We start from the raw sequence: 25,247 nt of genomic DNA on the forward strand, positions 1-25,247 counted from the left end.
CCAGCCTCAATTACGTATTAGAGTGTGTTAAAATATTAAAACAACCTGCGTTGGGAATTTTCTTTAAAACATCTTGCTCACCTTTGTCCTGTTTCTCGATGTGGAAATGATGATCTTCAAGCTACTGCAACATAGTGTGGTAGCTTCAGAGGCACTGAGCTGTGTGCAGAGGGGACGAGGTCGGAAGCACTAGCCTGAGCAGCCTGTGCACCTGAAGAAGAGTTTTGTTGGTTTCCTGATGGAAGCTGCGTTACTAACATTAGAGAGAAAAGGCAGCTGCCACCCTGCTGTCTAGGAACAGAGAGATGAGCTGAGGCACTTGAGAGTTAGGTTTATACCCGTGGCCTGATAGATGTCTCTGAGTAGCTTCTCCAGTGACATAGTAAGTCGAATGGAGCCAATTTTATAGTAAAAAGGCAGGCTTGTTGGGGGGCATCTCTCAGGTGGGTTCACAGGTCTCACAGGAAGGGATCAATGAAGTCCCAAGGCTGGGCTGGAGTAGGGACTTCTTAAAAGGGGGAGAGGGGGTTGTAGTGTGATGGTGAGGTGCTGGGGTTATAGATTTATTTGCTGAGTTCGGGGCCCAGTAGGTGGGTCTTAGGTCCAGTGATCACTTTGGGATCTGGCTTTGTCCAGTGTTTTGCAAAGGCTTTGAAAGCACAGGCTCCAGGTCTTGGTCCAGACCATCTTGCCTTTGCCCTACCTCTGACCTAACAGTCTCCATGGCAATTCTCAGCCCAGCCTGGAATCATTTCTAATCTTAATCCTCATGAGTACTCCTTGTCACTGAGTAGTCAGTGTCCTTTGAACCTTTTCCCCGCTTGGGTTATAACTCCCTGGTAGCTGTAGTGACAAGATGCAAACCATGATGCAATGAGCCCCTTATCCTTGCGCTCTTACATCTTAGAGGCCTTTGCAGAGTGCTAAATCATTCACAGCTGCCACCTTGGATTTGGCATCCACCAAATAAATAGAGAGTTATAATGTAAGAGAGACTATGATTGCTTAAAGGAAATAAATCTGATATCAAAATAAGATATAAGTTAGCAACAGATTTTCTTCAAAGATGTTAGATAAAATTGCTTTAAATGGTTTTTTGTTTGTTTGTTTGTTTTTTTTAAACCCAGCACTTGGGAAGCAGAGGCAGGTGGATTCCTGTGAGTTCAAGGCCAGCCTGGTCTACAAAGTGAGTCCAGGACAGCCAGAGAAACCCTGTCTCAAAAAACCAAATAAATAAATAAATAGTTTTTTTTTTATTAGCATAGTACAATTGTTTATGGTCCAAAGTTCAGAAGAAAAAAACATGTCAACATTAGCACTTGTTAAGGAGACTTATTCCAGCTGCTTGTAGCCTAGTGACATCTTTCAGCTGTGTGGCTGCGTGCCTAGCTTATGGCACTTGTCGGGTTTTATCATAAACATGCACGTCAGTCATCACCGTGGAACTTGGTGTTACTCCTGGCTGCTGCTGTGTGAGTAGCATGTGAATTCCTGAAGGGGGGAGTCTGTTTCTGTTTCTGTTTCTTAGGGAACGGAGAGAACTTACTGATCCTCTTTTGATACTCAAGTGTTAACAGTTTATTCTTATCACATGATAAAGTACAGATATTATATTAGACTGTCGGTCTGTAGGCCCCTGTAGGTTTTTCTTAAGGAGAAGTAATTAAATAGTTTAACTGAGGGAGAAATAAATTGACCTGTATACTGTAGCTCTGTTATGCTGCTGCCTCTCACATCTGAAGGTGACACTGTTAATCACCCATTGTGAGAGTCAAGGTGGTAGTTTTTCTGTGTAATTACAGATTCCTACTGTGTGTTTCCAAAGACAAGTGAGTTCTCTCTGCAGCCACTGTTAGTCAGTGAGCTATTATGTATCCTTTGACCATGAAACAAAACCAAACCTGACCAGCCCTACCTGACTGACAGCAGGGAAGAAAACGCTACCTAGTCTCTGACTGTGCCCAGAGCTACTCTGTACACTGCACAGTTGAGAGAACAATTTCCTAAGTTTCCTAAAGAAGTATATAAAGTATTTAAAAATATGCGTGCCTAGAGTGAGTGTATGAAGCTGTACTAGTGTGTGTCTGTATGTGCCGTGTTAACTGCTCTAAGTACTACTCAGGTGGAGCTGGAGCCATGTTTCCACAGACGCGGTCACAGGTTCTCTCACTCTGTTGTCTTGCAGATAATGAGCTTCAGCCCGCAAGATCTGAGAAGACGTTTGTGGGTGATTTTCCCAGGAGAAGAAGGCTTAGATTATGGAGGAGTAGCAAGGTAGTGATATATGAACACTCAGAACTTAGTTCCTTTCCTCCAAAGGTACCATTACACCTTGTTCACGGTGCTTTCCCAGTCTTGTGTTTCAGGAAAATGGCACATAGGAAGCCACTGTAGTTTACCCTGCTGCAACTCCAGAGCTTCCACAGACACCAACGCGGTGCCTGCTTCCTAAACATAGTAGCTGATTGTGCCCACACCGTTCCTCTGCTTCTCAGAGTGACCCTGTGGTGTAGAATTCTATAGATGGTAAAACCTAGGGATTCACCAGTGTCAGTCAGCCAACTCCTGTCTGTTCCATGGATGACTTAAAGCCCTGTAGTGATGAAGCCATTTCCTCCTTGCTGGAGTGTTACTAATGATGACAGAGCTTAGCACTGACTCAGTGTTGAGAACAGATGCTGTAAGAGAGCTGAAGATCTGCTCTGCTCCACTCACTCTGGAGCATCTGTTTAGACTAGAAGACATCCTTGAGCAAGCGGTAGTAGCTTTGCTTATTTTGTGAGAATTTTATACCGCATTAAAATTTTAAACTAGGGCTACAAGATAGCTCGATGGATAGAATTGGTTTCCACACAACCCTGGCAACTTGAGTGTGGCTCCCAAAACCTACAGGAGGAGAGAAACCAATTCCCAAAGTGTAATGTGCGTGTACCCTCCACATATACGCTGTAGCCTTTGCGTGCTGTTATGTGCACATACCTACACACACTTGCAGCATGCATGCAATGACAATAAATAAAAATTAAGGAAACCCAAATATTTAAAAATAGATAATAAACTTTAAACTGGATGTGGTGGCACATGACTTATCTGAACACTTGGAAGGGAGAAGTGGGAGGGTCAGGAGTTCAAGGCTAGCTTGGGCTACAGAGGGCATTTAAAGCCAGCCTGGGCTACATGAGATCCTTTGTCAAATAAAACAAAATAAATTACAAAGCAGTAGCAATGTGGAAAGGCAAGTTATTTTGGAGTAAAAACTTAACTTGAATATTTTTATTATTTTGAGCAAATACATATTTCTAGGACTATTATGAAGTATAGAAATACATAGTTTGGGCCTTTTATTTTGTTTTTTAAAAATTCTTTAGCTTTATTTTATGTGCCCAAGTATTTTGCCTGTATATATGTATGTGCCTAGTGCCCTTGAAGGTCAGAAGAGGGTTTGGTTCCCTGGAACTGGAGTTATAGATGGTGTGTTCTTGACCACTGAGCCATCTATCCAGCCTCTGATGGTTTTTAAAAAATATTTATTTTTATTTATGTGTATGTATGCTTGCCTGTGTGTATGTATATGTAGCATGTATTTCTATGGAACCAAAAATGGGCCTTTGGTCTCCTGGAACTGGAGTTACAAATAGTTGTGAGAACTGAACCAGGTCCTCTGCAAGAGCAGCCAGTGTTGTTAACCACTGAGCCATCTCTCCAGCCTCTGAAATACTACTGTCTGTTTTTTGAGACAGGGTCTCTATGAGTAGCTCAGGCTGTTCTGGAAGTCTCTATGTAGACCAGGCTGGCCTTGAACTTGGCGAGATCCTCCTCACTCTGTTTTAAGTACTGAGAATAAATGTGCACACTACCGTGCCTGGCTGAAATACTGGTTTTTAGTGAGTGAGTTTAGAACCTTAATCTTTGTGTGCTTACTAACTGGTGAGTACATCTTACTAGTTACCCCTTTTTAATTTTATTTAAGATTTTATTTGTAAGCTGAGAGGAGGTGGTGCACACCTATAATTCCAGCACTCAGGAGGCAGAGGCAGGCAGATCTCTGAGTTCAAGGCCAATTTTCTACAAAGGGAGTTGCTGGAGAACCAGGGCTACACAGAGAAACCCTGTTTCGAAAACAATAGCAATAAAAGAATTTGTTTATAATTCTGTGTGTGTGCGCTGGGGGTGGTGATTATGCATGTGATTGCAGTGCTTAAAGAGGTCACAGGATGGTACCAGATCTCTTGGATGACAGTGACAGGCAGCTATGAGCCGCATGTGCATGGTCATGCACACTCAGAGCACTCACACGCAAACACACAAAGAGCAAGAATAAAATAAGCATTTTATTTCTTGGGCAATTCTCTAACAGTAAAGAGCCTGGAATAAGAACTTCCTCTGTGAGGATGAGATGGCTGCCCTAGTGGCTCTCCCTGAGTACGCTGCTGGACTTGTCTGAAGGTGGCATAGTAGTTGCTTGCCTGGGCCAAGAGTGAATTTTAAACTTGCCTGTGTATAAAACTTTATCAACTCTTAACAATTTTCACATTTTGAAGTTAAAGTGTGTATTATGATTATGACTAGAAAAATTTTAGTGGGCAATGAAGTAAGGGTCTTTAAAGTTAATGATATCTTAGATTACTTGAAATTTAAAAACATATAAATAGTCTATTTAACATAATGTGAGTTTGAACAGAATCAAGAAACAGCACCTCAGTTCCCGACAGCTCTGTAATGCTGCTCTGTGATCTGTTGACATGGTTACCTACAAGATTTTTCATCCTGAGTTTTCTTTTGATTTCAGAGAATGGTTCTTTCTTTTGTCACATGAAGTGTTGAACCCAATGTATTGCCTGTTTGAATATGCAGGGAAGGATAACTACTGCCTGCAGATAAACCCCGCTTCTTACATCAATCCAGACCACCTGAAATACTTCCGTTTTATTGGCAGATTTATTGCCATGGTAAGTACAGGTACAGAACTGTGTGTTTACTAATTCAGCAGTACTACATTTTTGTGTATTATAGCAGGTCATGCTTTTTTCTTTGTTCTTTATTTCTCTGTCTGGGTGTTTTGCCTACATGCATGCTTGTACTCCACATGCATTCCCAGTGCCTGTAGAGGGCAGAAGAGGCCATGAAATAAGACCTTCTGGGACTGGAGTTATGGACAATAATGAGCCCCCATGTGGGTGCTGGGAAATGAACCTGGATCCTTTGGAAGAGCAGCCAAAGGATAACTTTTGACTCTTAAAATTATTTTTAATATTTTGTATTTTTATGTATATGAATGTTCTACTTGTAACATGTCTGTGTACTGTCTGGCACAGAGGCCAGAAGAAGGCATCAGATCCCCTGTAACTAATTCTCTTAATTGCTGAGCCATCTCTCCAGTTAGAAAGGTTTAGGGGAAGTGAGTTCTCCGTGTGTGTGTGTGTGTGTGTGTGTGTGTGTGTGTGTGTGTGTGTGTGTGTATTTTCTCTGTGTGATTTGTTTTTCTGCTTGTTTTGTTTTTTGAGGCAGTAACTATCTCATTTTATAACCTTGGCTGGCTTGGGTATCACTGTGTAGACCAGGTTGGCCTCCAGTTCATACACCTGCCTACCTTGGCCGTGGAGTCTGCCATTAAAGGCATGTGCAACCTCAACATTTTTTTTTTTGCATGGAGAATTTATTTGGTATTTTGATGTCTAATGGCTTTTATACAGATACTTTAAGTGGTATTGCTTTCTTTCTGTATAGGCTCTGTTCCATGGGAAATTCATAGATACCGGGTTTTCTTTACCATTCTATAAACGTATCTTGAACAAACCAGTTGGACTTAAGGACTTAGAATCTATTGATCCAGAATTTTACAATTCTCTCATCTGGGTTAAGTAAGTTTTTAAAAATATATTTATTAAAATATCGTCTGTGCTTTATATGGTGCTAGTAAGCTCTTCCACACTATAGTCATGTCATTGTTTTATTGAATTTAAAGGATATACACATCAAACCTTTCCCATTGTTCAATATCATAAACTTTATAGAAGTGCATTCAAGGTCTTAGGTAATGTGATTATAATCCAACTTATTTGGATTAGATGTTATAGTTGAAGGCTTATTACTTAAATTCAGAAGTTGAATTTAATTAAAACTTTTGAATTATGATTGAAAAAAAATATATATGAAACAAATAATGCTAATTTCATTTGTGCAGAGAAAACAATATCGAAGAATGTGGCTTGGAAATGTACTTCTCTGTTGATAAAGAAATTCTAGGTGAAATTAAGAGTCATGATTTGAAACCCAATGGTGGCAATATTCTTGTGACAGAAGAAAATAAGGAGGAATACATCAGGTAAGTGAGAGTGAGGGAGCAGCCCTGGGGGTGGCTCAGCCGCGAAGAGTGTCTGCTGATCTTCCAGAGGACCCAGGTTTGGTTCCCAGCCCATCCGTAACTCCCATCTGGGGTTCCCAACACTTTTTTGTCCTCTGTGGGCACTCACATGGCATATACAACCTATACACAAATAAAAATAAATATTCATCTCTTTTAGAGAAAGAGACAATGTTTCCTTGGTAACGTTTAGCTTTTTTTTTTTGTCAATAATTGTCTAATAATAGTAATGGGTAGTATTTTTAAAATATTTGTTTTATGTTAATCATTTTTTTGTTTGTTTGTTTTTGTGTTTTCAAGACAGAGTTTCTCTGTGTAACAGCTCTGACTGTCCTGGAACTTGCTCTGTAGTCCAGGCTGGCCTTGAACTCATGGAGATCCGTCTGCCTCTGCTTCCCAAGTGCTGGGAGTAAAGGCGTGCACCACCACCGCCTGGCATGTTAATAGTTTTTATGTAAACAGTTATATCTAATTTCTAGTGTCAGTCTAAAAATAGTATTTTAAAGGTAGAAAGTCATGGTGAATCATTTCATTTATTTATTTATTTACTCACTTATCTTGAGATAGGGTCTGTGTAGCCATGGGTGTTTTGGAACTTGTTATGCAGATCAGGTTGGTCTCAAACCTGCCTCTGCTTTCCCCAGTGTGAGATTAAAGGTGTGTACCACCACTCCTAGCGTGGATGTCTTATTGTACATAGCGGTTTTGTAACGCTATGGCATATAACATGGTGATGAAAAAGGAATCTCAAATGTTTATAAGATTCTCATGGGAGTACTGTAGATGTGGTTAAAGTTTTTAAATAAAATAATGGTTGTGATATATCCTCTTTTTTATGTATATGAGTGATCTAATCTGCATGTACCGCTGCAGGCCAGAAGAGGGCACCTGGTCTCATTATAGATGGTTGTGAGCTACCATGTGGTTGCTGGGAATTGAACTAAGGACCTCTGGAAGAGCAGATAGTGCTCTTAACCACTGAGCCATCTCTCCAGCCCGTGGTGTATCCTGTTAATGCTTTGCATTGGTTCACACTTGTTCACATTTGCATTGGTTCACATTGGTCAGTCCATTCATGCCTTCTAGGTACTCATATCTTCATGCTTAGCCTACTGCAGTAATTCTTAGAAATCTACAGCCTGAGGCCCAGTTTGTGGGCCTGTGCTGGGTGTTCCTTTCAACACTAAGAATGCATAGCTTTAGTTATCAGTTACTATTTGCTGATAAATAACCAGCCATTTAAAAAAGTATAATTAGATACATTTGTAAAACTTGTTTCTTTTCTGTTTTGTAAGAAGTATAATTTGCTCCAGGCATTGTGGCATAAATCTGCGGTCCCAGCACATGTTAGGCAGAGGGACAGCATTCAAAATCATCTTTGGCTGTAGAGCTGATGCAATGCAAGCTTGAGCTACGAGCAAGAGTCTGCCTGAAACAAGCAAAGCTCAGTGGGCCCTTGCTTGGGGTAGGGCTGGAGGAGCCGTGAGTGATAGATAGGTCAGATAGATGAAAACCAAAGCAATGAGCCCCAAATAAAATCAACCAACTTGACTCAATTTTTTTTTTTTTTTTTTTTTTTCCTTTTCTAACTTGATACTATTGTGGTCAGAGAACATGATTTGAAATGTGGTCGGTATGTGGTCTGTCTTGTGCGTATATGTGCTCCTGTTGTTGGCTTAGTTATTGTCAAGAATTCAGACGCCTAAAATGTACACATTTGTTTACTTGTTAAAAATATTTTAAAGAAAATATTCTGAAACAAAATAATATTTTATATGGTTTTAATTGTTGAGAGATGTATGTAACAAAGAGTTGACTACAATTTTGGGGGGGAAAAGAATAGTTTAAGGAAAGTAGTTCCCTTAGGGCCGGGTGCGGTAGTGCACACCTTTAATCCCAGAGGCAGGTGGATCACTGTGAGTTCGAGGCCAGCCTGGTCTACAAAGTGAATCCAGAACAGCCAAGGCTACACAGAGAAACCCTGTCTAGAAAAACTTAAATAAAAAGTAGTTCCCTCAAAACAATTTCTTTTCGACTGTGACGTGGTGGTGTGTGTGAAGCTGCTGTCCCAGCCATGGGGAGGCTCAGGCATGAGGGCTGCCTCCAGCTTGAGGCCAGCCTGGGCTCCAGGCGAGTTATACGGTAGCCTGGGCTGTGTTGTGACATCATCTTTTAAATAAAATAAGTTCATGCCTCTCTACTTTTCTATATATTTCAGGTTTTCATAATAAAGTTTACATTTTAATTTTACATGCAAAACTTAGAAGTAAAATCTCAACTTTCTGATACAGTTCCCATTCTTATTTGCCAGAATGGTAGCTGAGTGGAGACTGTCTCGGGGTGTCGAAGAACAGACACAAGCTTTCTTTGAGGGCTTTAATGAAATTCTTCCCCAGCAATATTTGCAATATTTTGATGCAAAGGAATTAGAGGTAATTCATTTTTCTTTATTCCAGCATGTTAGTATCTGTTTTTAAATCATTGTTTTCATATTTCCAGTGGTATTTGTATTATTTTGCTAGCAGATGTTTGAAATGCCCTTAATTTATACTAAAACAAAAAAGAGCACTACCTTTTTTTTTTTTTTTTTTAAGTATTGTTGGGGCTGGAGAGGTGGCTCAGAAGTCATGAGCACTTCCTGCTCTTCCAGAGGTCCTGAGTTCGGTTCCCAGATCTGAGCGTACTAGGCTCTCAAGTGGTACACAAATACATACACCCAACAAACATCCCTACACATAAAATAAATGAATAATTTTTTTTTAACCCTCTTTTTAAAAAGTCTTGTTATTAAGGTTTTTCTACATCTCAGTAACCTATTTCCCTCAGTGTTACAGCATGCACGGAAACTGTCCTGAGTCAGGTAGACAGAACTCTTCAAGCAGAAGTTACTGGTGCTCAATGTATTTTCAGTTGCTGTGTTTCATTTTAGCCTTATTTATGAGAAGCCTTTTTGGTTACCTAAAGTGACAACTTGTTTTGTTGTTTTTTCATTCCGACAGGTCCTTCTATGTGGGATGCAAGAGATTGATTTGAATGACTGGCAGAGACATGCCATCTACCGTCACTACACTAGGACAAGCAAACAGATCATGTGGTTTTGGCAGGTTTGTTCCTAAATTTACTTATACAGATAGATACACATACACTTTATTTTTATAAGAACTTACCAAAATAAGTAACAGAGCAAAATGTATAGGCCCCTATCCAATGCATTGCATTATAGTAATACATTATAAGAAGTGAGTATGATTTTAACAGATTCTTTAAAGTCTGAACAACACGTACTTTGTCCATTCCCAGAGTGTAAGATTATTCCAGAAGGTACGATTCATTTATTTATGGGCTGAAGGGATAGTTCAGTGGTAAAGAGCACTTGCTGTTCTTGCAGAGGACCCAGTTTGGGTTCCCAGCACATGTTGCTCATGGTGGCTCATGACTGCCCACGGCACTCTGCTGCACACAAGAAACACCCTCAGCAACAAGGACAGACATGAGCTGAGAGTACGGGGCTGGAAGACAAGGACAGACATTAGCTGAGAGTACGGGGCTGGAAGAGGGACATCCAAGTGAATGGACACAATAATCAAGCAGGCGTAGCCATTCCAGTATCTAATAAAATAGACCTTCAACCAGAACTAGTCAAAAGAGGTGAGGTGGACACTTCATACTCATCAAAGGAATATTCAACCAAGATGACATTGCAATTCTGAACATCTATGCCCCAAATATAAGACAGCCACATTTGTAAAAGAAACATTAGGGCCGGGCGTGGTGGCACACGCCTTTAATCCCAGCACTCGGGAGGCAGAGGCAGGTTGCTTGCTGTGAGGTCGAGGCCAACTTGGTGTACAAAGGGAGTCTAGGACAGCCAAGGCTACACAGAGAAACCCTGTCTCAAAAAAAAAAAGCTTAAACCACACATTGATCCCCACACATTAATAGTGGGAGACTTCAACACCACACTTTCACTGAAGGATGGGTCAAACAAACAGAAGCTAAACCGAGAAATAATGTTAGTAACCAATGTCATGAATCAAATGGATCTAGTAGATATCTACAGAACTTTTCACCCAAACACAAAAGATTATACCTTCTTCTCAGCACCCCACGGACCGTACTCCAAAATTGACCATATGGTAGGTCACAAAGCAAGCCTCAACAGATATAAGAAATTGAAATAATACCTTGTATCCTATCAGTCCACCATGGACTAAAACTGGACCTTAACAACAGCAACAACAAAAAGCTTACACACACATGGAACCTGAACAACTCTGTTCAATGACAACTGGGTCAGGGAAGAAATAAAGAAATTAGAGACTTGCTAAAATTCAATGAAAACAAAGGTATAACATACCCAAACTTATAGGACAGAATGAAAGCAGTGCTAAGAGGAAAGTTCATAGCTTAAGTGCATTCATAAAGAGATTGGAAGCATCTCATGCAACTTAATAGCACACCTGGAAGCCTTAGGAAAAAAAGCAGCAGACAGACCCAAGGGGGTAGGATGGCTGGAAATAAACTCTGGGCCAAAATCAAATTAGAAACAAAGAGAACAATTCTGAGAATCGGTGAAACCAAGAGCTAGTCAAAATTTGAAAATTTAAATGCAATGAACAATTTTTTTGATAGATGACACTTAACCAAAGTTGAATTAAGATCAGGTAAACAAATGAAATAGTCTTATATCTCCTGTGGAAATAGAAGCAGTCATCAGAAGTCTCCTAACCAAAAAAAGCCCAGGGCCAGATAGTTTTAGTGCAAAATTCTACCAGACCTTCAAAGAAGAGCTAACCCAATTCTCTTCAAACTATTCCACAAAATAAAGCTGGGCCTGGTGGTGCATGCCTGTAATCCCAGCACTTGGGAGGCACAGGCAGGTGGATTTCTGTGAGTTTGAGGCCAACCGGTCTACAAAGCAAGTCTAAGACAGCAAAAGCTGCACAGAGAAACCCTGTATTAAAAAACAAAACAAAACAAAACAAAAAACTACTCCACAAAACAGAAACAGAAGGAACTTTATCAAACTCATTCTATGTGGCCACAGTCACCTTGATTCCTAAACCACACAAAGACCCAACAAAGAAAGATAATTTCAAACTAATTTCTCTTACGAACTTTGATGTAAAAATATTCAATCAAGTACTTGCAAACCGAATCCAAGAACACATCAAAAATACCATTTACCATGACCAAGTAGGTTACATCCCAGGCATGCAGGGGTGGTTCCGTATACGGAAATCCATCAATGTAATCCACCATATAAACAAACTGAGAGATGTTCATCTCCTTAGATGCCCAAAAATCATTTGACAAAATCCAACACCTGTTTCTGTTTAAAGTCTTAGAGAGATCAGGGATACAAGGCACATACCTAAGCATATTAAAGGCGATATACAGCAAGCAAAAAGGCCAACATCAAATTAAATGTAGAGAAACTCAAAAGAAATTCCACTAAACCAAGGACTAGACAAGGCTCCTCACTCTATACCTCTTCAGTATAGTGCTTGAAGTTCGAGCTAGAACAATAAGACAACAAAAGGAGATGAGGAAGTCAAAATATCGCTATTCTCAGATGAAACGATAGTGTACATAAGTGACCCCCAAAATTCTACCAGAGAACTCCTACAGCTGATAAAGTATCTTGGTGTAACTCTAACTATGCAAATGAAAGACTTGTGTGAAAAAACTTCAAGTCTCTGAAGAAAGAAATTGAAGAAACCAGAAGTTGGAAAGATCTCCCATGCCCATGGATAGGGAGGATCAACATAGTAAAAATGGCCATCTTACCAAAAGCAATCTACAGAGTCAATACAATCCCTATCAAAATAACCACACAATTCTTTACAGACCTTGAAAGATCAATTCTCAACTTCATATGGAAAACCCAAAAACCCAGACTAGCTAAAACATCCTGTACAATAAAAGATCTTTTGGAAGACTCTATCCCAGATCTCAAGCTGTACTGCAGAGCAACAGTAATAAAAACGGCATGGTACTGGCATAGAAATAGGAGGGTTGATCACTGGCATCGAATCGAAGACCCAGAAATAAACTCACACACCTATGGATACTTGATTGTTGACAAAGAATCTATAAATGAATTATATGCCAAAACCATACAATGGAAAAAAGATAGCATTTTCAACAAATGGTGCTGGTCTAACTGGATATCTACATATAGAAAAATATAAATAAACCCGTATTTATCACCAGCACAGAACTAAAGTCCAAGTAGATTATAGACCTCAACATAAAACCAGATACACTAAATCTGTTACAATAAAAAGTGTAGAAGAGCCTTGAGCTCATTGGCAAAGGAGACAACTGCCTGAACAGAACACCAACAGCTCAGGCTCTAAGATCAACAATTAATAAATGGGACCGCATGAAAAGCTTCCATAAGGCAAAGCACACTGTCAATAGAACAAACAGCAACCTACAGATTGGGAAAAGATTGTTACCAACCCTACATCCGACAGAGGCCTAATATCCAAAATATATAAAGAATTCAAGAAGTTAAATACCCACAAACGAAATAATCCAGTTAAAAAAAATGGGGTGCAGAGCTAAACAGAGAATTCTCAACAGAAGAATCTTGAATGCCTAAGAAGCATTTCTGTGTTTTTAAACCAAAGTTCCAAAATGTCATTGCTACAAGAACAGATTTGTGGAAGTTGTCCTCTGACTTTCACGGGCTCTCATTGCTCCCTCCACACCGAATCACAGAAAACAAGTAATTTAAAAAATAAGTAGAGCTTAGAGAGATGGCTCAGCATTTGTCAGCACTTGCTGCTTTTTGAGAGGACCCACGTTCAGTTCATAGTACCCATATCAATGACTCAGAACTGTAACTCCAGTTCCAGAGAATCTAATGCTTTTGGGCTCCACAAGCACCTGTACTCACATGGCCACACCTACATGTAGACACATTCACCTATACATAATTACAAATAATAAAAATAAATCGCTGATGCTCAAAATCTTGAATTCCTAAGGAAATGCAGATTAAAGCCCCAGCTAGGTAGTACTTTGTGCACATGAGTTTAGGAAATGGAGAGAAGTCACTTTTGATGAGCACGTGGGAAACTCAAAACCGTCATTCATTTCTGGCAAGAGTGTGCTGTGCTGCAGTGGGAAACAGCGTGCAGTTCACCACCAAGTTAAATATAGCCAGGCACAGAGGCCGCATCCCTGTTACATCTTTTAGGAGGCTGGAGGACCAGGAGTTGAAAGCCAACCTCAGCTATATGAAACCTTGTCTTAAAAACAAAACAAAGTAGTTAAACATAGAGTTGACATGGTTTGATGGTTTTACTTCAAAAGAACTAAAACCAGAGACCAAAGGAGACACTGCTATATCCAGTATTTTTAGCAATGTTGTTCAAGCTCACCCAAAGGCAAAATTAACCCATATGCATTGTAACCGGTGAACAAACCAGAAGTGGTGTGTACATATCACGAAATGTCATTTGTCCCTAAAAATGAGTGCAGCTCTTGACATACAACACTGTGAAAGGCGTTAGAGCACCATGCGTTGAGCTGGACATGATGTGTGTCTCGGGCCTGTAATTAGAGGCTACAGCAGCTCAAGAGAAGCCGAGGCTACTTAGCAAAAGTCAGTCTTGGAAGTAGGAACAGCATAAGTTTTGTGCTGGAGGCATAGCTTACCCAGCATGCTCCAGGCTGCAAATTCAGTCTCCAACACTGGGGAGTGTGTGGGGTGTTCAAGAAACAGTCAGGGGCTGTGGCTATAGCTCAGATGTAATGTGCTTGTCCAGTTAGTGTGCATAGGCCTTGGGTTCAGTTCCCAGCATGAAGGAGAAAATAAAGGCTTGGCTTGGTGGCACATATCTGTACTCCAGTCCTTAGGGAGTTCAAGGCCAATCTTGTCTAGTAATGAGCTCTGGACCATCATCTTTCTGCCTTCCACCTCTCAACTGATGTTACTGTAGGCAGATCTTAATTTTTAAATAATTGAAACAAGCCATATGCAAAAAGTACATGTTATTCCACCTATGAGATTCTTTAAGTGGACAAGATTTATTTTTATTTTATGTTGTTTTTTTGAGACAGGGTTTTTCTGTGTAGCCTTACCTGTGCTGGAACTCACTCTGTACACCACACTGGCCTAGACCTCACAGATCTTGCCTCTACCTCCCCCCACCCTCATTGCTGGGATCAAAGGTGTGCTCCACCACTACCTGGCTCTGTAGACCTATTTATTGAGATAGAATGTGGGATGATAAAACAGGGACTGTAGGGAGTGAGTTTTGTGTAGGATGGTGAAAGTTCTCAAGATAGCAGTGATGGTTAAATAAGAGTGTGAATGTGCTTGATGCTGCGTCTGAAAAGTACTTGTCATGAGAGTATCAGGACCCGAGGTTGAATCAGCAGCACACACCTTCATGCCAGAGCTGAGGAGGCAGCGACAGGAGCATCCCTGAAGTGTACTAGCCATCTGGTCTAGCTGAAAGGGCAAGCTACAGGTTCCATGAGGGACTCTGTCTCAAAAGATAAGAAAGACAAGGTCGAGGGGGAAAAAAAGAAAAAAAGACAAGGTAGAGAGCTGTTGAGAAAGACATCTTACAGTGACCTCTAGTCTCCATATACTTGCATGTTCACCCACACATGCATGTGTATACTCACATGACAAGTTTATATATACCCATATAAAAATTAACATGGCAACTTTTGGCATGTATATTTTACCACAGTCTTGCATTATTTATTTCTTTATTGTATGTGTGTATGCATGCTTTCATTTGCATATAGAGTCAGAAAACAACTTGCAGACATCAGTTCTTTTCTTCTATCAAGTGGTTCATGGGGATTGAACTTGGTCATCAGGCTTGGTGGCAAGCACCTTTGTCTACTGAGACATACCCCTGGCCACTTACCAGAATTTTTAAAATAAAATTTAGGATGTCCTCTATACGTAAAACAAAATTCATGATAAGAAACACAAATATGAGCCGGGTGGTGGCACATGCCTTTAATCCCAGGACTGGAGAGGCAGAGGCTGGCGTATCTCTGAGTTCAAGGACAGCCAAGGCTACACAGAAAAAGGCTGTCTTGAAAAACCAAAGAGATGAACTGAAATAATTGACAGGAAAACCAGGCTTGGTGGCTCATATTTATAGTCCTAGCACTTAAGAAGCTAAAACAGAAACATTTGGAAATGTTAATGACATTGTCAGATGTTTAGCAAGTTTGAGGCCACTCTGGACTACTTAAGACCCTCTCCTAAAAACTAACTAAAATAAATCATTGACAGTAGAAAATAGGGAAATATTCCTGACAAAACATATTTCACTCAGCCAAAATATGCTACAGGATAGAAACTTATGCTGGAAACCTTATATTTAGGCAGATTTGTACAAGATAAAACTACCCATTTCTGACTGTGTAACTTACAAATACCTTAACATTTGAGGTAAGAGGCTGTTGAGTCTCATGAGCATGATTTGGTTTGTTCATGAGAACAAGAAGTTTCCTGTGGCTAGACCTTTGTGTCCTGAGTGACCACAGGAGTGTGCTATAGGACAGCCAGGTGTAAAGGGGGCAGCAAAGACTGCCCTAGAAACGCGGGACTTTGTGGTGTGTGAGGAGGGAGCTGTGAGGCTCTGATCAGAGTCCATCCCAAGATCTAGGAAGGGAGGCTGTGGAGGCCGTCATGGGCATGGTAGACTTCCTGTCTGGCGTTGCCGACACCCCATGTTGTTCTAAAACTGTATAGAACATATGACGTATATTTCTTCTTACATGTGACGTATATTTTTTTCTCACAGTTTGTTAAAGAAATTGATAATGAGAAGAGGATGAGACTTCTGCAGTTTGTTACTGGAACCTGCCGATTGCCAGTGGGAGGGTTTGCTGACCTGATGGGTGTGTATAAAGGGTGCTTTCGGGAGGAGATTAGTGACTTTGCTGTTGTTAGATGTTTGTGTGTGCAGCGTGTCAGAAACCACAAACATTGTACTTGTTGGCAGCAGCCATGGCTGGCCCAGGTTTCATGGACTTGGAGATGACTTTTTAGTTCTTACCTCAGTACTTTTCCCCACCCTGTTTTATTTATTTGTTTGTTTGTTTTTGGTTTTTCAAGACAGGGTTTCTGTGTAGCCCTGGCTGTCCTGGACTGGCATTGTAGACCAGGCTGGCCTCAAACTCACAGGAATCCACCTGCCTCTGCCTCCCAAGTGCTGGGATTAAAGGCGTGTGCCACCACCACCCCCACCCCCCCTACCCCCCAACCCCCCCAACCCCCACCCCCTGCTGTTTTTCTTTTTTAAAGGCACGGTCTCATGCATCCTAGACTTCTTCAAACTTACTATGTAGCCAAGGACAATTTTGAATCCCTGGTCCTCCTGCTTCTACATGCATGTTTGATAAAGAGCTAATATTAGAAAATATATTTAGTAGACATATACTTGTTCCTATTTTTAAGAACATATTTGAATTTAAGAAAAAACTTTCTAAGCACTAAAAAATCATAAAGCATACAGAAAATATGAGAAAAAGCTGGGTATGTTGGCAAATGCCTGTAATCCCAGCACTCGGGAGACATTGGTAGAAGGATTAGGAGTCAAGTCCTCTTTAGCTACATAGCACGATTGAGGATAGCCTGCACTACGTAAGACCCAACATAAAACAAAACAGAACAGAAGAGGCTGGGCAGTGGTGGTGCATTACTTTATTCTCAAAACTCAGGAAGCAGAGGCAGCCAGATCTTTGTGAGTTTGAGGCCAGCCTGATCTACAGAGCAAGTTTGAGGACATCCAGGGCTACACAGAGAAACCTGTCTCAAAAAAGAAAAGAAGGAATAAGCTAAATACAGTAGAATAATAAACTTGCCAAGTAAACTATCGAAGACCAATTCAGAGAAAAATATGAGTCTTACTTAAAATTAAGGGTCCGGCTGGTGGTATAGCCCTTCACTAACCTGCCCTGGATTTTATCCCTAAAAGGAGTAAGTAGACTTTAGTGTCTTAGGGGCTGGAGAGATGGCTTGGTGTTCAAGAGCTCTGGCTGTTCTTCTGGAGGCCCTGGGTTTGATTCCCAGCCTCCATATGGTCGTTCATAACCGTCTGTAACTGCAGTTCCAGAGGATCTTCAGGTCTTCTCAGGCACCAGGAACACATATGGGGCACAGATACACATGTTGAGAACACACCCATACACATAAAATAATAAAAAAAAAATATACACACACACACATATATATTCATATATAGATCTATATCTTCACACCACAAATCAGGGGTCTTATATACTTAAAAATTTTTTTTAAATGATAGGATACTTTTATCATTTGAAAGGTGACTAAAAATATGAATGTAGGTGCAGGAGTCTACATGCAATTAAGGGACGGTGTCAAGAGTAAACACAAGAGAACCTGAAAAATAATTTAAGAATGTTATTTCTCCTATCATTTCCTTTCCCCACCCCCTTTTTTTTCTGGGGCTGGCCTCAACTGTGGGAAAGGCTGGCTTCGACCTCCTGGTCTGCCTACACTACCTCCCAAGTACTGGGATTACAGGCCTGAGCCCCTGGCCATGGGTTTACAGCTCAGTGTGTTACTTATTGGTGCATCTAATTTGAGTGCCGTCGTGGTGGTGGCGCCATATGTATGGCACATGGACTCTACTGGGTCTCAGAATCTTCTCTCTTACATGATAATCCAAACCACTGACTCTGGTTGGAAGCACTGTAGTGAATAGAAGGAAGCAAAGTGAATGACTCTCCTCAGCACAGGTCCATGCTGTGATGGCCATTGGCTTCCTTGTCTTACTGGGCTTCTGTGTAAGCACTCATGAGCATGACTCACTGTTGCAGACACAAAAGAACTTGAGCCTCCGTCCTTCAGTCAGTAGGACACAGGAACTTTGTGCAGGGCTGACCTATGTACCTAGAACATTTAGTGTCCTGACCGTTCTAGTTCAGCAGTTTTATTCACCTGCTTCAGGCGTTGTCTAGGAAGCTTACTGCTTTTCTCTGCTAACCTGGTCCTGAAATCTTCTAGCCTCCGTGCAATCTGATCTAGGCCTAGAGTGTCTTCCGCCTCTGAGACTTGCTGGATGAGCTCACCCTTTCTTGTACTTACCAAGCTCTGGGCTGGCTGGTTCAGCTCAGCTGTTCTGGCTCAAACACTTCTCCAAGCTAACTTACTCAATCTGGCTTTTCTGTCAGCCTCTGAATTGCTCTGCTTGGCCTCAAACTAACTCCAGCAACCTGCTTTAATCTCCTGGCTCCTTCTCATTCTCTGGTTCGTTCTGTCTTCACCTGAGTGCAGATTGCTCTCTCTCTCTCTCTGCAACCTGTCCATTACTGTCTGGTAAAACTGTCCTCCCTCTCTCTGCATTGCCCCTTAAGTAGCTTCCCTTTCCTCTCTCTCCTCTTGAGAGTTGGGCATAATATCCTATTCTGTTAAATCTTTCTCTGATTCATCACTTTTTCTGCCACTCAATTAGACATCACTTTCAAACATGGGTGCTTCCTTCTACAAACTAACTTTGCCTTCATTGTTTGGGATTAAAGGCGTGTGCCACCATGCCTGGACCTGAGCGTTTCTTTACCTGACACTTGCTCTATACCAGGCTGGCCTTGAACTCAGATCTGCTGCCCTTGTCTCCTTGGACATTTGTCTGTATTCCAGCAGATCACACAGACCTAGAAGGCCTTTGGATGTGACCATTTGCCAGAGCAGCCATGTTCTGAATTAAAATCCTCTACAATTTTGACCACCAATGATTGCTTCCTGGGGAGCAGTAATGTCCTTTTAAATAGACCAGTGCTTGGTGCTGATGAGCACCACAGCTGTGTCTAACAGGAGGGAGGAGGGAAGCCTCATGGAGGGATGTTGTGTCTAAGTGCAGCTGTTACAGGGCCTGACCGTTGAGGCCACTGGCATGATTACATTTATAAAGTTTTGGCAACTGGTATATGGGTTGTTGTTAATTATGGCATTGTGCTCTTGTAATAAAGCTGCAGGTTTCCTCTTGGTATGCATTCATCACGTGTCAGAAACAAACACCTGGAGCTTGTTAAAATACGTAGCACAGCTGGGCCTGGTGGCACACGCCTTTATTCTTAGCATTTGGGAGCAAAGGCAGGCGGATCTCTGTGAGTTCGAGGCCAGCTTGGTCTACAAAGTGAGTCCAGGACAGCCAAGGCTACACAGAGAAACCCTGTCTCAACAACAACAACCAAAACTGTGCAGCATGGCTCCTGCTCCTAGAGTTGTGAATGCAGTAGGTTTGGGACAGGGCCTCTGCATCTATGCTTCTCAATAGTGATGCAGATGTCAACCTGGGAAGCATAATGTTAGAATGTTTCAATCGACAAACTCCACTTTTATTACGCTTTAGGGAGTAATGGACCACAGAAGTTCTGCATTGAAAAAGTTGGGAAAGAAAATTGGTTACCCAGAAGCCATACCTGGTAAGCAAAATCAGAAATATAGTAAACAACCTTTTACCCAGTTACCCTCTGGCTACTTAATAGTAATGAGATAATTTCTTCATTTCTTTTTTTGAGGGGGTGAAGGGGGGAAGAGAGCAGAGAGGTGGGAAAAGGGGGATCAGTTTCCCCGTTTCTTTCTTTTTTTTTTTTTTTAAGATTTATTTATTATTATGTGTACAGTGTTCTGCCTGCATGTACATCTGCAGGCCAGAACAGGGAGTCAGATCACATTACAGATGGCTGTGAGCCACCATGTGGTTGCTGGGAATTGAACTCATGACCTTTGGAAGAACAGACAGTGCTCTTAACCTCTGAGCCATCTCTCCAGCAGAATTTATGCATCACACAGTAAATTCTCTTTCCCCCTTTAAGAGATTTATTTTTACTTATGTATGTGTGTGCACCATGTGTGAGTTGTAGGTGCTGCCATTTGAACCCAGGTCCTCCGGAAGAGCCACAAGAGCACTTTACCTCTGAGCCATCACAACAGTGTCCTATTCCCCTTTATTGAGACAGGATCCACAGCTCATGCTGCCCTTGGACACCTGATGTTCCTGCCTCTGCTTCCCAAGTGCTGGGATTCCTAATGTTCCAGGCAATTTGACCCATTTTGACTTACAGGGTAATACAACCAGCCCCACAGCTGTTTTTGATCACAGTCTTGAACACAAGATAATCCCTTGTGTGTCCATTTGCCACACATGAGTTTTCCTACCATTCAGAGTTCTAAAGTGGGATTTGTACCTTTCTCTGGAACAGGAAATGAAGTTTGAAATTAGAGTCCTTACTTAGTGATATGGTGAACACACTTATTTTTCTTCTGGGCTTTCTTCTTGCAGTACTAGGAAATGAACCCAGGGCCTTGCACACACCAGGCAAACCCTCTACTGTCAGAACTCTATCCCATGACCTTGTTTTCTGGTTTAAAATGCAGTTTAACCTCATTTCCAAAAATGTATCAAACTAAAAATCAACCAGTCTTAATCTCAAGTACAGTTCATGTTCGAATCCAGTCTGTTCTTAAGTCCATTTGGACTAGAAACATTTGGAGGTGTGTGTAGTTCAGTGCTGTCACGTGGGTTCACATGGTTGTGTGGCTCTGTCAGCAACCCTGCTATCCGTTGGCTGGTATGTGCTCACTAAACACACACTCCTAATGACCAGCATTCTCTTTGTCTCTGGGACTTTGATTAATTTAAGTACTAAGGATGGGATGAGGTTCTACTCTGACTGGCTTATTTTACTGAATGTGTCACAGTATATATCACATTTCCCTTTGTGTAACTAGCTGTTTGCTGTGTGTGGCATTAGGGGACAAACCCAGCGCCATATGCTTTTGTTAGGTTAATCCTTTGTTGAGCCACATGCCCAGCCTGCCTACTGTTAGTGTTGATGTGACTCGCATTTTCAGGTAAGGTCTCAGGAAGCCTAGGCCAGCTTTGAATTCCTGGTCATTCTGCCTCTAATGCCTAATCCTGGAGTTATACGCATGGAATACAATGCCCAACTTAAAAAATAATAATGTATGGGCCTGGAGAGATGGCTCAGTGGTCAAGAGCACTTACTGCTCTTGCAGAACACACACACAATCCAGGATATCTTGCACAGGCATGGGGCACACATGCAACTTATAGACATACAAGTAGGTAAAACATATAAAAAAATAAAAATTTTATAGTAATAATTTATATTTGATAGTAGTGTAAATATTTTCTTGGGTTTTTGGGGGGGGTAGAATTGTTTATTTTATATGATGCCTCTAGGGGCACGCGGTCCATTTTGTAGGGGACACTGGCAGCAGGCAGAAGAGACAGTGTCGTCAGCAGCGAGGGCCACCTCGTTATTCTGCATCCACACTAAGACAGCAGTGCCTGTTTTTTAGTTTAAAATTTTCTTTACATTCATTAATGTATTTGTGTGTCTGCATGTATGGTGTACATGGGCGTGGATGGGCTACAGCATGAGCACAGATGTCAGAGGACAGTACAGGGTCACACCTCGTCCTCTGCCATCCAGACCTGAGGATGAACTCAACTTGTCCCCCTTGGCAGCAAACACCTTCACAACTGAGCCATCCTATGAGCTCAGGAAGGGGTTGGGTTTTTGTTGTTGTTTTGTTTGTTTGAAGCATGATCTCATTATGTGGTCCAGGCCATTCCTAAACTTAGGATGCTTCTGCCTCATCCTTAACATTCTGGGTTTACTGGTTAGGTATGGACCACTATTCTCAGTTTTTGAGATATAATTTTTTTAATGAGCTGGAGAGATGGCTCAGTGGTTAAAAATACTTTCTGCTGGTGACTCTCGCTCCAGGGACTCTGGCCTCCAAGGGCACCTGCACACATGTGGCATATAATCAACACAGACAAACAGATACATAAAGTAGACTTTTTTATTATTATTATATTTTGTACACATGGAGGTTAAGGACAATTGAGGGAGTTCTTTCCTTTCCACCATGTGGATCCCAGGGACATAACTTGGGTCATCAGGCTTAGCAATACATATTCTGATCTGCTGAGCCATCTAAGAACATGATAGAGCTTGCACTCTGTTGTACACACATGGTTTGCTTTTTTGTATGTATTATGTGTTAATTGACTAGCTCTTCACAAATGTGCAGACCTAGCTCCTATCCTGAAAGTTTCTTTGCGAGCAGACTCACAGTTACCTTATGAAGATGATAGTGCAGAGATGTGAAGACGTTGTTCCACAGGGAATGGCAGCACGAAGCCTGTAATTCCAGTGCTTCGAAATAAAGGCAGGGGCTAGAGTTCAGGCTCACCCTTGACTAGTGAATTGGAGGGCAGCCTGGGCTATGAGGCCCTGTCTCAACAAAGACCCAGCTTAAAAATCGTACAGCTGGGTTGGAGAAATTCACAGCTAAGAATAGAACAGAGGGAGCAAGTGTTAATGGGAGTCATTTTTTATTTTATATTATTTTTGTTTGAGACACCTCACTATATAGACCAGCCTCCACCTCCTGCATGCTGGGATTAAAGGTCTGCACCGCTACACCTGGCCCATCATTTCTTATTCTAACGTGATAGACCTAAAACCAACTTCAGAGCCTCAGGTAGTTCTTGTGGCCATTTACAGGAGATTTGCTGACCACTGAGCTAGAGTACTTAGTTGAGGCTGCATGAGAAAATTGCCATTTGCTGAGGTCAGCTAAGCCCTGGCAGGGTGCTGTGCTTGTTTCTAACTCTACCACAAGGGGCAGGTGTTCTACCTGAGTTCACCAACGAAGAGCGAGCCTTGGAAAGATGAAAAGCAGTTCCTCAAAGGCAGTGTGAGTCAGGGTTGTCAGACTGATGAAGAACATGCCGCTCAGGGCCCTGCCTGGGAGTGTCTCTGTATCTTTCCTTTTCTCAAGCCAGCCTTTCTTGCTTTCAGCTTTAACCGCCTGGACCTCCCACCCTACAAGAGCTATGAGCAACTGAAGGAAAAGCTGTTATTTGCCATTGAAGAAACAGAAGGATTTGGACAAGAGTAATTATTGAGACCTTAGGCCACCGGAGGGCAGGGACTCTGCTGCAGTGTCTGTCCCCTTCCTTCTCTGCCTGTGGCACATCTTGTTATAAACTTGGACTGTGACTAGAGAGTTCTCTGAGTGTAAGTAAATTCATGTTGAGATCTGTCTTCCAGTGATTCTGGATTTCTACTCAGCGTTTCCAGAAATCAGATCTACAAACCATAGTCAGACATTTAACACGAGATTTAACACAGCGATGAAATCTCCCTTGTCTTATTCCACTAGATTGTTCCCTTAACAACAGTTTTCTGTGTGTCAAGTCTCATTTGGGACAAGATCTCTTAGTGGGCGTTGTAAAGGGTTCTGCAGGGACACCTCGGAAACTGCAAACACAAGGTCTTCCTCCTGAGGCCTCTAGCTAAGAGGTGCTCGGTAAAGTGCACGCTTAGCCCAGCTCTGGGCGCGCGAGCAGCTGCCGCTTGTGCTCTCCCACCCGCTGCAGCCTGGCCTGACTGTTGTCGTCCTTCCTTCCTGGAGCATGAATCCGGGCATCATTCTGATGCTCTTCCTGGGAGTGACCAGGACTCTTGCATCTTTCTACAAAGTAGTTGTGTCTATTTGAATTCAGGGAAAACTTGGTCCCCGCCAACATATGACTTCATACCTCTCCATTCAGTTTATAGTTGTTTTATTGCCTTGCAAATACTGAACTTTACGAACAGTATCAACACTGTGGTTCCTTTACGTTTTTAGAAGTTTAAAATTAAAATTAATTTAGCTGAATTCATCTAAACCCTGCACATAAATTGAAACTTTTTGGTTTTATCATAATCCAACACCTCAGTTACATTTCAGTATTGCTGAGGTGTTGAAGTTGCAGCCATTTTCTTATCCAGATAGAGGCCAGTGGTGCGGTCTTTGAAGTCAAGACAATGCCCAGAAACCACATAGCTGTGCTGTTCTCACACTCGTCACTGACACACGCAGGAGCAGTCGCTCCCGTCTTCTTACATGGGCTGATCTGCAATATTTTTCTCACCCCTAAAAATTGTAGATTTTCCTTTTTTCTCCATGACTTTTTTATTTTAGACTGCTCCTTTAGTCATTTCTCTGCAGTTAATTGACCTTGGCTTAGCATAGACTGTCAGGGTGGCTGCTGCCCTGGATACGACTTTATGGGCAGTGAGATGAAACTTGAGCCAGTTGAGTCCCTACTGTAGCCAAATCCCAAAATCAGCCTTATAACTCTTAACAGGGACCTTGACATGCGCTGGTGTCATAGCATGAACAGGTAGCATGAAGCCAAGAACACAGAGTGTGGCAAACCCTGCCCCATAGGAAAGAAAATGTTTCTGTATCCCCAGCTGCTCTCCTGTCCTCATCCCGGAACCTTCTGGACTTGTGCAGCTGTGTCTTAACACTGCCATCATGAGAGGCACGGGCGTGGCTGAGAACGGCTGCCTCAGCTAGAGGCTGTCAGTGAAGGGAGGCTCAGCTCCTCCCCAGCCCTCTCTCCTCCCCATATGTCACAGGAAACACATCATCTCTAGAAGCCCTAGTCATTGTCAAAGCAGGCGTTGTCTGCCTTTTGTGGGTTAGAAAATGTATATGCTACTGCTTTGTCTGACAGAGCGAATGGCTGCCAACCACCCATTCACCACTTAGGCCTGGGCCTTGGTAATAAATGGCTATAAATATTAAGCCTTCTACAAAGACTTCCTAGTGAGCCCAGTTCTTGTACTAAAGTGTAGTTATCTACCATACTTACTAGAGGTTTATGAGATTAAATTAAGAGATAATGTAAGAAAATAGGCTTTGTTGATTCTGCATAAAGCTTCATGATTCATTTAGGGGCCTAGAAATATTATGTGAAAATGTATAAATATCCAAAAGGCTTTCTGCCCTATATTTTTAAAATACAGAAGTTATATTTGAAGTAGCCCTAGC

At 41.8% G+C, this 25,247-nt stretch overlaps 1 protein-coding gene across 1 annotated transcript in view; it reads left to right on the forward strand.

Annotated features, from left to right (window-relative positions):
• The window catches only part of Itch (itchy E3 ubiquitin protein ligase), an 86,962-nt gene extending 62,826 nt beyond the window's left edge, over positions 1–24,136 (forward strand). Inside the window, exons 17-25 of the mRNA XM_051143571.1 lie at positions 2,186–2,274; positions 4,790–4,949; positions 5,728–5,861; positions 6,185–6,325; positions 8,676–8,796; positions 9,364–9,468; positions 16,156–16,252; positions 19,732–19,804; positions 23,222–24,136. Coding sequence (XP_050999528.1) covers positions 2,186–2,274; positions 4,790–4,949; positions 5,728–5,861; positions 6,185–6,325; positions 8,676–8,796; positions 9,364–9,468; positions 16,156–16,252; positions 19,732–19,804; positions 23,222–23,321 — 1,020 coding nt within the window. The 3' untranslated portion in view covers positions 23,322–24,136. The remainder of the gene's footprint in view (positions 1–2,185; positions 2,275–4,789; positions 4,950–5,727; positions 5,862–6,184; positions 6,326–8,675; positions 8,797–9,363; positions 9,469–16,155; positions 16,253–19,731; positions 19,805–23,221) is intronic.
• Positions 24,137–25,247: the final 1,111 nt, after the last annotated feature.

Source organism: Acomys russatus, chromosome 4 (assembly GCF_903995435.1).
Source record: "Acomys russatus chromosome 4, mAcoRus1.1, whole genome shotgun sequence".
NCBI lineage: Eukaryota > Metazoa > Chordata > Mammalia > Rodentia > Muridae > Acomys > Acomys russatus.